Genomic DNA, 13554 nt, shown 5'->3' with positions numbered 1-13554 from the left:
AAGCGGGGGGATTCCACAGGACGCAGAAGCATAACAGGTATCCAGCTATTCATGGCTGTGTGATTCCCATCTCTGCTGTCTGGGCTTTACAGACAGACTAACTTATCCCCCCACCTGAGTACTGGAAGGGCCAGAGACCCCAGAGGAGGATCATAACCGAGGCTGCAGAGCAGACAGGCTGTGCTGGTAACACTACTGCTGGATGGGGGGACCTGTGCACCTGCAGACCCACAGAATCGCAGAATGGTTTGGGCTGGAAGGAACATTTAAAGGCCATTTAACCAAACCTCCATGCAATGAGAGGGGACATCTTCAGCTAGATCAGGTTTCTCAGAGCCCCATCCATTCTGACCTTAAATGTTTCCAGAGGTGGGGCATCCACCACCTCTCTGGGCAGCCTATTCCCGTGTTTTACCACCCTCATCGTAGAAAATTTCTTCCTTACAGCTGGTCTGAATTGACCCTCTTTTTAGTTTAAAACCATTACCCCTTGTCCTGTTGCTGCAGGTCCTACTAAAAAGTATGTCCCCAGGACTGGGATATTTCTGCATGCACACCTCAAGAGTGCTGGTGGCTTCCCCTCAGGGGTACCATACAGTTCTGCTGCAGCTGTCCCTGGCACATCATAGTGGGTAACAAGGACCAGTGTTAAATTTAGCCCTGAAGCTAAATCATGCAAGAACCATGCAGAGTCATCCAAGACCCAACTTGTGGGTACTTGACTGTCTCCTGGCTCTCCTAATGAGCAGAAATGTTCAATGGCTTTGTCTTGATGTGGAAAAAAAAAAAAGTTTATTTTTGTTGTGTGCAGGTGGTTTCTGTACATGGTCTTTGTTTTTTTGCTGGGAGCCATTTGTACCCGTCAGTCACTGCGCTATGACTTCATGATAGCAGAGAAGGTAAGTTGTTCGAATAACCCAGCATGGTTTTATAGAGTGGTGCTTTCAGGTTGTCATCTGCCTTACTGAATGCTTGAATTTTCCAAAAGCCTAAGGAATTTGGGTACGCATCCCTAATTAAAATTCGGGGGGATTTCCCTATTGCAAATCCCAGTGTACAATTGATTTGAATAGCTTTGCATTCACCAGCATATCCAGTAATGCTGAATCTTGGCATAATCACCCAAGCAATAGCTTTAAGAGCTAAAGTATGCTAATGTGGTCTAATGATAAATGCTGTATTTTATTCAGTGTATCCTTTCTCGTGTGTGAAAGCTTAGACCAAATTGAAATCTCTAAAGAACTCCCCTGCTTATCTTTACTAAGTCAAGCGAAGCTCACATTTCCATATCTAGCAGGCTGTAATTGCAGGGAGAGCAATAGGATTATTAAACTCCAGACGTTCCACACGGGTGTCTGTACACGAGGGAGGTTTGTAGTGTAACATGCTACATCTTACCATTGCAGGCCTTTAAAAGGAGAGCAAAAGATTTTGGTGTGTGCCATTGTCTTACCTTGAATGGGATATAAAAGGGCTAATTTTGTGTTATTTGGTATTATCCAAAATCATGGGCTCACTGTATTTGACACAATTTCTTGTGATTAATTTGAAGTTGAGAAGCTTGTGTTATTTGATTTGTAACATGGTTTTTAATCTAAAATGTCAGTTTAAAACCCTGGCTTTGTTTTCTAAGTAATTTTAGCTCTAGACTTCTTCCAGCCCCCCAAATAAACTCCAGATTGTTGGTGGGGCTCTGCCTCTTCCTGCTAAGGTAAAAAAAAAAAACCATCTCTGTTTCAGGGTAAAAAAGAATGAGCCTACCTTCTGTAAGGCAACCTTTTTGTTCATCAGCGACTTAGTGGGTGAAAAGTGCAGTTACTAAAAGAATCAGATTTAAAAGAATCAGCTGAAGACAAAGAGATTGTTAAAGCTGTGTTTTAACTTCAAAACCCTTAGGGAGGAGATGAAAAATCTCCTAGTAAAGAATGAGAAGATATTTAATAATGATAAATATAAAAAACAAACAAGCAAACACACCACCCCAAAAAAAGAAAAAGCTTCTTCAGGTTTTGTCTCCCTAGTACTGAACGAACCAGTGATGCAATCCCAATATTCATGTTGCTTCTTTAAGCTATCTGGCTGCTTTAGATTTTAATTACATCGGAGAGAGGGAGGAGGGAAAGATCATTACTCCTCCAAACTCTCCCTTTCTGTCACTCACAGGTGAGCGAGTGCTTGGCTGCTTTTCTTGGTACAATATTTGTTTGTCTTTTTAAACATAAAAATGAGATTCAGTAATTTCACTTCTAATGAGCTCCAAGTGCCAATTCCTTGCAATATATTCACACTCTCTGTGTTCAAAACCCACAGCAAACCCTTTCATCAGCCTCAGTGAAAGGGACTTTTCCCCTCTAACCCTGATTTGAATGTCAAGTAGCACATTTAAATGCGAGCATTTTTAGCAGCTAAAATAATATATGATGTCTGGCACAACTGTTTGTTTATTCCAAGTATTTTTCAGAACAGGGTAGGATTAGAGGGGAGGGAAGATTCCCACTGAGTGTCTGTTGGTCTAATGGCAGCTGGTATCTGCTCATCTTTGCCTCAGGTTTCTTCTGTCCCACAAGATAAAATTCACAAAGCCAAGTGGATTTTCATGGGGAAAAGAAATGTTGTGGTAGGAAGTTTGTACAGTTCTGGATTGTGACATTGATTTTACATGCCTTCCCCAAACAATGAACTTTTAATGTTTTTTTACCCAATCTCCTTTTTGCCGCATGCAGATTTCATAGACAGGAAAAAGCCAGATGTTGCTTGACTCATCTTTAGCCATGTAAATTTTTGTAATTCCTTCTAATAAAGAATGTGCCACCTGACTTCAGCAGGGGCAGAACCTAGGAAAACCAGTGTTCATTTTTCACCTTCTTTTCGTTGACAGAAGGGGGTGAGAGCAAAAGACATGTGGGATGCAGGGCACCTGCATTTGGTGACATCCTCTGCTACAGATGTCTGTGTGCACCTCCAGCACTTGCTTCAGTGGAGTATGGGCAGGGTTTTTCTCTCTGCCTGGCCTTAGTGCTGGTGTTACCCCCATGCCTTGCTGCTCTCTGTGCCTGGCTGCTGGCTGTCAGACTTGTGTGGTCTTGCAGGACTTGGGGATGGCTCAGGTGACCCTAGACCTTAGTTTCCTTAGTTGTGACTGTCCATGTCCTTACACAGTGATGCCAGGAGCACTCCCGTTTCAAAGCTTTCTTGCACAATGTTCATATTGTGGGGTTTGTGTATTTGAGCGGGTTTTTTTTAGATATGCTATCTGTGCTTGCAGCTCTTGACAGTGGGACCTGCTTAGAGGGACCCCTGTCCTCGCTTCTGTGTGACAGACCAGGAGCTGCCTTTCCTTTTCCTCCACGCCTGCATGAGATACTCCCAGTCTGAAAGGATGCTTTCCAGAAACCAGTTCTAAACCCAGCCTTGTTAGCACTGTGGCTTTAAAGATTTTTTTTTTTTAAAGCTTCATGTTGGCCAAAGGAAATTCTTTTCTCATTGAAGACAGGAAAATAAGGTCATTGTATTATATCCTTTGGAGCATGTTTTTTGAGATGCCATTTATTTAAGTGGCAATTTTGATTTGGTTTTACTGTGGGTTTTCTTTCAGGATTGGTTTTCCCCTCTGAGACGCAGGGGTTTGTCTTCCTGTTTTGGATGGTTGGAAGCCTGGGCAGCTTTTCCTGTGTGATGTGCTCTGTATATAAGTGATCTCTCCTGAAATAAACTCACTTCCAGTTACTTAAGGGGAATCTAATAGCTGCAGCTTTGCTGCAATTGCTCCAAGTGACAAAGAATTTCTTGGATATGAGCTTGTAAAATGTCTCTGTCGGTACAGGATGTTCAGTATTAAATTACTTTTATGGGATAATTTTCCTGTATTAATTGCTTGTACTTTTTACCACAGACCAATTAAATAGCTGCTTTCCCAGGGCTCTCTCTGTTCATTTAACTATGTTACAAAATATATGTGATCTCTTAAAATACATGTATTTAAGACTGCTCGGGGGTCTTTAAAGGACAATATAATCAACTTTCCATTCTTTCCGCTTCCTCCAGGTATCCTTGGTGGGTTTTTTGTTTTTGCTAGGGCTGTACATCTCATCCCTAGCCTCCTGCATGGGAGGGCTGTATGGAGCACCCAGGATCCTGCAGTGCATTGCCCAGGAGAATGTGATCCCTATGCTCACCTTCCTTGGACATGGGGTTAGTCATCCCTTTTCTGAGATTGCTGTCAAAACTTCACCTGAATTTAAGCAGCCAAGATGTGTCTGTAGAGTGAGATGAGGGACGTGTGAAATGCAAGGAGGGGAAGGCTCAGGATCCAGTATCCTATGCAGAGGCAGAAAAGCCAGGAAATGGGTAGTTTCATGAAAAAAACAAGGCATCCAGCTGCCTGTGGTCCTTTCCCTGCCTGTCCCCTGTGCTGCACTGCCTCTGCCCCGAGCCCTCCCACAGGGTGTGTCATTGTGCAGGAGCAGCTCTGCTTCTCCCTGGCATTTTGCTCACCCACCTCTGTGCCCCAGCCTGGGTCTGTCTGTCCTGCTGCCACACATGGACAGCCCTTCCTGGGGTCCCCTCCCTCCCTCTGACCCACTTCTTCAAGATGTCCTCAGTAAAACAGCCACTTATGATATAACTTTGCCTGTTGGATATTTTTTGCAAACACCTTATCTACATGGTGCTGATCCTGGCCATGACCAAAGGAAGTACCTAGCTCTTCTTTGCTCTTCTGTCCAGGGCAGAAGCCTGAAATTTTGTCTCTACACTTGGTGAAATGGATGGTAACTGTCTGTTTACCTTTTTTTCTGTTTTCTTTTTTCTTATTCTTTCCTGCACACTTTCTTTGAGCTGTTCCTGTCCTCTGTGGTAACCTCATAGCTGAGGACGTGACTAGTCATGGTGCTGCGGATTCAGTCTCTGTGCACTGGAGAAGAGGACTCTTCTTTGTAAGATAAGGTGCCTTTTGGACACTATTAAATAAAAACAAAGAATAGATTCGAAAGGTTAGGTTAGGGGACTTCTAAGCCTTAGATATGCTTTCAAACAAAGTCTCGCTTGGAATATGACAAAAAGCTTTTCCCTTGTCCTCATGAATAATCTTCATTCATGAGTCATTCTGCTGATATCAGTCAAGGTATCAGTCACCAAGGACTGTAATCTTGGGTTATACATCCAGAGCAAACAATTTCTTATGATTTTCCATTATTCTGGAGAGGGAGAAAATAATTCCATGACTCTCAATAACCTGCAGTACCTAAATGTCTGTGTGGAGTGGCTGGAAAAGCCTTACGGTGCTCTGCTCCTCCAGAGCACCTTGTAAATACAGAAAAATATTTTACAATAGTGATATTTATGAATGTTTTAAAATATTTAAATGTTTTATAAGTATAATAATTTTCTATCCACTGTTTTATGTTTCTCAAAGTAATTTTCTAAGATAAAAGTAATAATAATAGCAATAATAATAAATAGTAATAATTATAGGGAAAGTGGGAACAATAACAACAGCAAAAACTTCCAGCTCCTGAAGGCAGTTTTCAGGTGATCCCAGAACAGGCTATTCTCCACTTGGCAACCCTTGTGAAATTCTCAGTGGTTTATCCAAGTTGACTGGAAAGTTGATTCCCTCTCTGCTCTGATAGTTTTCTGCCTTTCTGTCAAATTTTCTGCAGTGAACTCCAGGCAGAGTGCCTTGATGGGAAGGGCTCAAAAAGAGGTGAGAAATCAAAGACAGATCACTTTTCCCTCTTTCTTCTCTCTGTCACCTTGAAAATTGTTTACATTTAGTTTATGGAAAGTAAATACATCTAATTTGTCCTTACCCTTCTGTACCACATCAGTTATTCTTTGAAGAAAGTGTGGTCACCAAAACCTCAGCTGATGGGAAGGACACAAATGTTTGCTGTAGAGTTAAACTCAAGCCAGAGGCATCATGAAATCATTTCATCTGTTCCCCATCTCAGTACATCTTTCTGATACTGAAGATGCTTTCTGAGATCTGTGTTCCTTTGTCCCTGAGATGTATTTCTATTCATTCTGAAAAGATGTAATGGTCCAGAACTGGTCCCCCTTTCTGTTAATAAATAAGAGGGACGGAAATAGAAATAGTTTCAATTCGAGCTGTGTGTTTATTAAAGAAGTAAATGCAGTAAGTGAAAACCTAGCATATTTTGTAAGATATTTTCCAGCAAGGTCTTTACACAGCCTGCATAGGCTTCTCAGGTGGCAAAATGGCAACACAATGCCTGGTCCAAGGAAGGGCATGTTAGACCTGGGCTCAGTTCATGAGCTGAAGGCTCAAGTATTTCCACCCCTAATGCTCTTTGCTTTCTCTCTCTTTTTCTTCTCCTTTCCCTGCCTCCACCCCTTCCCAAAGGAGAAGAGCAGGTGATGTTTCTCCTGGTTGCCTGCCTTCCTCACACATTCCTGGCATTGCTGGGGGCTGACTCCCACCCTCCAGCATCCTCTCCTGCCCAACCTCACTGCTGCTTTCCTCCTACTGTTGGGTAGATGCAGCTTGGGTGAGTTAAAGGAGGGAAACCCCATGTGCAGAGACTCAGCAGACCATGGGTTTAGCTCAGCTGTGTGTCAGGGCAGGGCCAGAAGCTGCTGATGTGAAGGTGGCACCGCTCTGTGCAGGCAGAGCTTCCTTGACCGTGGCAGTCAAAGCCTTTTCAAGGGCAGCATACAGGAGCCTTTGGGGTAGGCAGCCATGCAGAGTCCTGTAGAATAATTAGAGATGAACAGTTAGCTCTAATTAACACATTTTATTGCCAGACTTCCCATAAGCCCCGCAAATCTCTCTGAAGGTTTATTGCTGCTTTAATGACATTGTTTTACCATGGAGATACAAGTGAGAGTGGATGAATTTTCCAAAGAAAAAGCTTGAATAAGGCTTTGTTGAGGTGGGAGCTCAACAGCTTTTGGCTTCCAGCCTATTCTTTAATTTATTAGGCCTGTGAGCCTCTGTTTGCACATGCATGCATGTATTTCATGACTAAGGGGGTACTTTGCAGACAACCCAGGTAACCACCCATGGCAGCTGAGCAAGTGGTGGATCCTCATGGCAAGGCTCATGGTTATTATTTTAAATGTAATTTTGTTTTATTTATGAACTAGAAAGGCCCCAACAAGACTCCAGTGGCTGGGATTTTCTTAACAAGTTTCATCACTATGGCTTTTGTCTTCATTGGGCAAGTAAATGTTCTTGCTCCCATAGTCACCATCAACTACATGTTGACATATACTGCTGTAGACTATTGCTATTTCTCTGTCTCCTTGAGCCACAACATTCAGCAGAAGCCTGATGAGACCCAGATGGGAACTGCTAGACCTGCTCACTCTTCCCAGCCTTTAATTTTCAACAAGCCCTCAAGCCATGCAGCAGATGGAGTAACTCAAAGCAGATCAAATGGCACCTTGCTGGAGTTCAAAAAAGACATGGACCAGATTTTTAAACCATTTTGTAGTGAGTCAGGTACTTGCAAAAAAGAAGGAGCTGAGAATTTAACCCAAAAGGCCAAACAAAAGGTGAAGAAGCCAGCCAAGCAGACATTACAGGACAGCTTTCTCCTGGATCTCCATCACGATGCTGCCCCAGCTCAGTACAGCTGGGATGAGACCACGGAGCCCCACAGCGAGAGCCAGCAGGACCTGGATGAGCAGGGCTGTCAGAGTGATGCAGGTCAGTGTTCTTCACCCACTAAATCTGCCCAACACACACCTGGGATGCTGGAGCAGGGGGAAAAGTTCTGCAGAGAAGTGATGATGCTCCCTGGCCCGAGGGGAGAGGCTAAGAGCTGTAGGAGACAGACATCTCCAAGCTCAGAGGGAATGGTTTATTACCTTGGCCCTCCCAGTGCTTTCCTGAAGGCAGGCGTGAAACTAGCTTTATATGGGGCTGTCATTCAGTGATTCATAGCAATAATATCGTTTATTCCAGGTGAAGGTAGAGTTCATTGCAATGCATCACAGGAGAAGTTCCAATGTGATTTCCTACAGAAGATTAATCACAGGAAAGCAGGCAGGACTATATTTAGTGTTGAGTTGTTTACTATATACTCATAATTCTACAGAGACATGCTTAATGCTGTACATTTAAAAGGATTTGAGTGTATCTTGGGATTTTCTTCATCCTCGTGTGGGTTAGGAGGGATGGAGCCATGTGAGTCTAAAACTCAGGCTATCAAAATTCAGTGGTCCCAATGCCACAGCTGGACTCTGTAATTCAGCATCCATAACTGAGGGTCTGAATTTGTTCTGTTCGTGATTGTGGGTATTTGATAAAGTGTGTTTGCATGGAGTTTCTCATTCTCAGTGCTGTAGTGTTTCATCAGCATTAGTCAGTGAAGCTTCATAAACCCCTCTGAGGAAGAAACTATTATTTTTCTTATTTCACAAAGTAGGGAAATTGAGGCAGAGATAGACAGATGTAGCCTTCAAATGGACTCAGTACCAGAGCTGGCAACTTTTTTGTTTTTTCTTGCACTTTTCAGTTTTCATTTTAGAGTTTTTGGTTAACTCTGTCATACTCAGCAGTCAGCTAGAATTTTTGCTTTGGTTCCTGGAATCTGGTAATGTAAAATAGAGGAAAAGACCCCACATTATAGCTCCTTTCTAATCTTTTTTTCTTTTCTGTAGAAACATCCATAAAGCAACAAAATCCAGAGCTGGGAATTCAGCAAATACCAGAAGCCTTCTACTCCAGATTTTTCAGTCACTGGGTTTCCTTTGCTGTTGTAAGTAATTTTCTTTTTTTTTTTTTTTGAGCAGTGTTTTGTGATTGTAGAAAACAGAAGGAAAATCATCACAAAATACACTCCAGTACTTAAAAAATGGCTTTTGAATCTAGTATTCCAGGATACCTGAATTAAAGTACTCAAGGTACCAATGCATCCAGCAGTTCAAATTCAGAGAAAGCCTGATGATAGATTAATCAAGAGGAAAAAAAAAACCAGCCCCCAAATAAACAAACAAAAAAGCCCCAACTCAAACCAAAAAGGTACAGATTCAAAGTCTGTAATTTAAACTTTAAAGATGCATGGCTGGCTAGGAAAAAGATCAGTGTCCCTCTTTTCACTGTGTGCCAGCCTGCTTTTTCTTGCTGTGGGATGGGTTGAGACATCAGCTTCAAAGCTGTGTTGCTTTTATTTGTGAGCCAGTTACTGCAAGCTTGGGGTGGGGTTTCATTAGCCTCCTGATTCCAGCAGCCCGGCTGTGGAATTCCATCTTTTGAGGGAGGAAAGTAGAGCATTCTTTCAGTACGTTACTCTAAAGAATAAATAATTTATAAATAGCTTCTGTCTCAAGCTGCTGAGAAGTTTAAGACATTTAAATTCATCTTGGGAAGATTGATTATTGGGCAGATGACAGGGAAAGGGTCAGATATGCATAATGAATGAACCATATGGCTTTGCTGCATGGATGAGGATTTCATAGCTGTGCATAAAATGTAACAAACCTACTCAAACAACCCACCAGACCCTGTTAGTTTAATCCTCAGATGGAGTTTGACACCTGCTTTTCAAATTCACTGCTGCTGCTGCCTGCAGCCAGCTCCTTGTGAGGGGTCCCACCAGGCTGCAGCACCAGCAGGTTGGATGTGGTGGCCCCTCTTTAGTGATATCATCTTTAGGAGGCTGTGTGCTGATGCCATCTCTGGGCTCGGTAACTAATGTGGCTCCCAAGTGTATGTCAGGGCAGAGCATTCAGTTCTCTGCCTTTGCAGGAGATGACTGACGTGTTCATTAAAGCAGATTTGGTTCCCTGTCAATAGTCAGACTTGGGAGGAGGTTGCAACAGAGCTGGGACAGAATCAACGATAAAATATAAAATCACAAAAGCAAAAAACAGGGGTGTTTATTTATCCTGACTCCTCTCCCCTCTGCCCTCTCACTTTGAGCTTCACCAGTCGTATCAGTTGGGACTTATTTAGCTCGTTCTTTGCATGCTGCCCCTTGCTGTTCCTAATCTCACCCATGGAGATGCTACCCCATTCATATGCCACTTGAGCCAAACCTGTCTTCTGAGCTGGTGAGCCTCTGGATACTTCTCTTGGAGTAGCCCAAGCAGAGAGACCCACACTGCTTCTAGGACTCAGGGTAGCTCACTGAAGCTCCATGCTGCTGAAGATGACACTGTAAACCTGTGCTGTCTCTCCTTTTAAGAGTGAGACCAAATGAGGCTTTCTGTATCATGGGAACCTCATTTCCAGGAACCCTCAGCCATGACATACCCTAATCTTTTCAGATAACACTAGGTGGAAATGCTGTACGTATGGCCAAAAGCCACTTACTGTGGGCTGTTTTCCCAGGCAGGAGATGGTGTGGGTCCTCAGGGGTCCTGCTGCACCACTGGCCTCAGCCACCAATGCCCAAGGACATCCATCCACCCATGTGGTTGCAGGTGGCATCATCACTCCCATGGGCAGGATCTGGGCTGTGCAGCAGGTCTTGTGCAAGGAGAGTCTCTCTCGTGTCCCCATCCCAGCACATTGTTAGGAGGAGACACCTAAAAGGACCCACTCATCAGGATAATTCCGAATGGCTGTATCCTAGGGCCTGACTGTACATGTCTCTTACACAAGGCTCCCAAGAAAGCCCTGAGAAAGAGGTGTGACGATGCCATCAAAGCACTGGTTTTGCATGCATTTAACACCAAGATGCTGCATTTCTGGGGGGAGAAAAAAAAAAGAAGTGCATTTCCTGATGCTCTCGTAACAACTCGAAAGTCCCAGCACTGCCTCAGTTATTGAAGAGTTTCTGTTGAGAGTTGCTGTCCATGCTCATCTTGCCAGGTTGAGGAATAAGCTGCTGACCTGGTCAGTGTTGGGCTGTGTCTGAAGGTGAACAGTCCTTCCCGGGCACCACACTGCCAGTTCTCCCACAGAGAGTTCTTCTGCTGGAGCAGGAGGTCAGTGAAGCTGCTGGGCTTTGCAGAAAAAGGACTGTCAACATCATATTACCTTACAGACTCTGGGATAACCCCAAACCATGTCTTTCCAACAGGCAATTGTGTCCCTCATCATAACGTTTGTCATTCAGTGGATCTACACCCTGGCCAGCCTGGGTGCAGCGGTTATTCTGTATTTCTACATTGGCAAAGTGAGCCCAGGACTTCCCCTTGGTGAGTATTTCTTTTCCTGTATTATTAAATCTGCTTAAAAATTCATTAAGCTTTAATTTAACTTAATTAGGAATTGAGACTCTTGTGTTTAATATGCAAGTGACACGGTGAATGATGAGGTTTTGTTTCATTGCTAGTTTTAATAAATTTTCTCTCTGACTCTTTAATTTTCTATTGGATTCTAACTATACCTAGCACTGGTTTGATAGTTTGAACGTAATGCTTTTTGGTTTATTATATTGTACTTTAAATGGCAAAACCAGATACTAATACTAAGACTTAATGGAGGTGGCAGTTTGTAAATGTATCACAGCAATGAGAAAAATCCACTATAAATTAGTTGTAATAAACTTAATCAATCTAAACCCACCTGAGAAAGCTTTAAGGAAAATGAGTATCTCACTAAATCTCAGCATTCGTAACTGTGGAACAAGAGAGCCTTTTGATTCCAGAGCTAAACACATTGAAAGTGTTGGGAACATAATCTGAGAAAATACTTTTAGGCAGAGGGCATTAGAAGGCTCTGTGCATGTGATCAGCTTGAACAAGTTTAAAATTAAACAGTGAAGCACATTCAGAAAGCAGCTTATGAGAGCCTATAGCTCCTTAGCAAGGCCACTGGAGGGGTTTGCATTGCTCTGCGTGTCTAAAGGAAGACACTGTGGGCATACTCACCTATTTATGCATACCCACATACATACATACACAAACAGTGCATGGCAATGAAAATGTTAGAAGGAAACACTCAAAGTTCAGCCTGATTTTTACTTGGCTGTAAGTGAACGTTATTTTGTGGTCACAAGGCTTCTGGTGATCTGTGAGTTTGTTCTTCAAAGGTTTGAACAACCCTTTTGTCTAGAAAGGCTGGGAGACACTGGCCTGAGAGATGCTCTGGACTAACAGCTAGATGAAGGCCTTGAGAGGAGAAATGCCCTGTGATTGACACATCTTTTCTCCTCTCTCTTTCCCCCCAGCAGCCTAAGCCAAATCCAGCAGGCACTGACAGGTCTTTGTTCTCTCTGTCCCTCACCACAAACTTCTCCTGCTGCTTTTGCTTCCAGCTCCAGCACTTCCTTGCCCCTGCAGGGAGCCAGTGCAGGAAATTAACTCTACAGAGAAACTAAAAAAAAAGTAAAAAAAGTGTTGGTGTAATGTGCTAAGCCAGTTCTCTGTGGAGTCAGACAAGAGGGAATGAATGGTGAGACCACAGCTGCCCTGGCTGAGGTTGGCTGAATGGCTTCTCCAGTCTCCCCATCCCTTGAGTGGTCCATGGAGGAAAAGGTACTGCAGTGAGTGTCCATGCTTTGCTCTGGCTTTGCTGGGGTTCGACAAGCTCTCAGGCTGGGAAGAGATAGCTGTTCTCCATGGAAAATTTGGGTTCATTTCTTGACAAGTGTTTAAAAGCCACAGCATGTAGGAAAACTGCAAGAATGTTCTCACCGCCACAAAATCTTTGCAAGTTAATAACAAGCATGTTGGTTTGAGATTCTATGCAAAAATTGAGTGGTGTAATGCTCTTATGAAAGAATTAGCAGCATACTGACTTCTCGTGCCTTTTCTCCATAGGAGCAGCAGCAAATTTCAGTTTCTTTGGCTGGATTAAGTCGGTTTTGATCACTTTGTGCAGGTTGGTACCAGTCACTTAGCAGTGACCAACATGTTCCTCATTGTTCCCATGACCCACTGATGTGCACAGAGAGGGGTGGAAGAATTGACTTGCTTATTAAGCAGGCTGTCTGCCCTTTCTTGCATACTCAAAGTTATTCTTACTTAATGGTAAAAATAGCTGCTTGGTCTCTCATTAGCCTGGCATATGCTGTGGATGTGGGGAAGTGGAGTCTCTGCTGCTCTGTGTGTAGGTGAGGGGGTGCAGAGGGTGTGCACTGTGTTGTGGCAAATGAATCCTTTAGGTCGCTCAAATAATCTCTGGCAGAGGTTTAATATTAAAGTGAAAGCGTTTCAGGGTTCGTTGGCAAGGTTCACTCTACTACTTGCTAGATGGTTAAAGCACAGAGAGAAAAATCAAACTAAGCCCTAAAATCAGTCAATGTGAAATTAAAATCAACCAAAAATTATCTACATGGAGGCTGGGGCCATAAGGATGAAAAGGAATAAGGGAGACCTTCCTATTGAGTCACAAGGGTTCTTGACACCTCTAAGGCTCTTAAGTGCTTGACGAGGTCTTAGTCAGTGCTATGTGCTCTTGCAGTTTGGATTTAAAGATGTGCAATCAGGTTTTCTTAAAATCAGCCTCTGGGATAAAGAGATTGCAGGAAAATCTCCCCTTTTATTTAAAAAGAGTTACAAAAATTGTTGTAATTTTTCTTATTGCTTCAGAAACTATAAGAAGGGTGTTTTTCATTAGAAATGATTCATGCTCCTTCTTCTCTTGCACAGTGTAGAAGGTGTTTGCCGTAGTCAACATCCAAAGATGAAAATTAT

General features: G+C 43.1%; 1 protein-coding gene across 2 annotated transcripts in view; it reads left to right on the top strand.

Annotated features, from left to right (window-relative positions):
* SLC12A8 (solute carrier family 12 member 8) overlaps positions 1–13554 on the top strand; it is a 50129-nt gene that overhangs the window by 36170 nt on the left and 405 nt on the right. Inside the window, exons 8-14 of one of the 2 annotated variants that reach the window (XR_003533555.1) lie at positions 812–899; positions 4045–4191; positions 7108–7672; positions 8629–8726; positions 10995–11112; positions 12174–12393; positions 12679–12739. Coding sequence is in view for 1 of the 2 variants with exons in the window: in XM_027679027.1 (XP_027534828.1) it covers positions 812–899; positions 4045–4191; positions 7108–7672; positions 8629–8726; positions 10995–11112; positions 12679–12739 (1077 nt within the window). In the remaining variant the exon portion in view is untranslated. The remainder of the gene's footprint in view (positions 1–811; positions 900–4044; positions 4192–7107; positions 7673–8628; positions 8727–10994; positions 11113–12173; positions 12394–12678; positions 12740–13554) is intronic. The other variant, XM_027679027.1, reaches the window with a different exon arrangement.

The sequence above is a fragment of the Neopelma chrysocephalum genome, unplaced genomic scaffold (genome assembly GCF_003984885.1).
Source record: "Neopelma chrysocephalum unplaced genomic scaffold, ASM398488v2 Primary Assembly neopelma1_44, whole genome shotgun sequence".
Lineage (NCBI taxonomy): Eukaryota > Metazoa > Chordata > Aves > Passeriformes > Pipridae > Neopelma > Neopelma chrysocephalum.
Note: the sequence above shows the minus strand (reverse complement) of the source record. Positions and strands in the feature narration are given on the sequence as shown.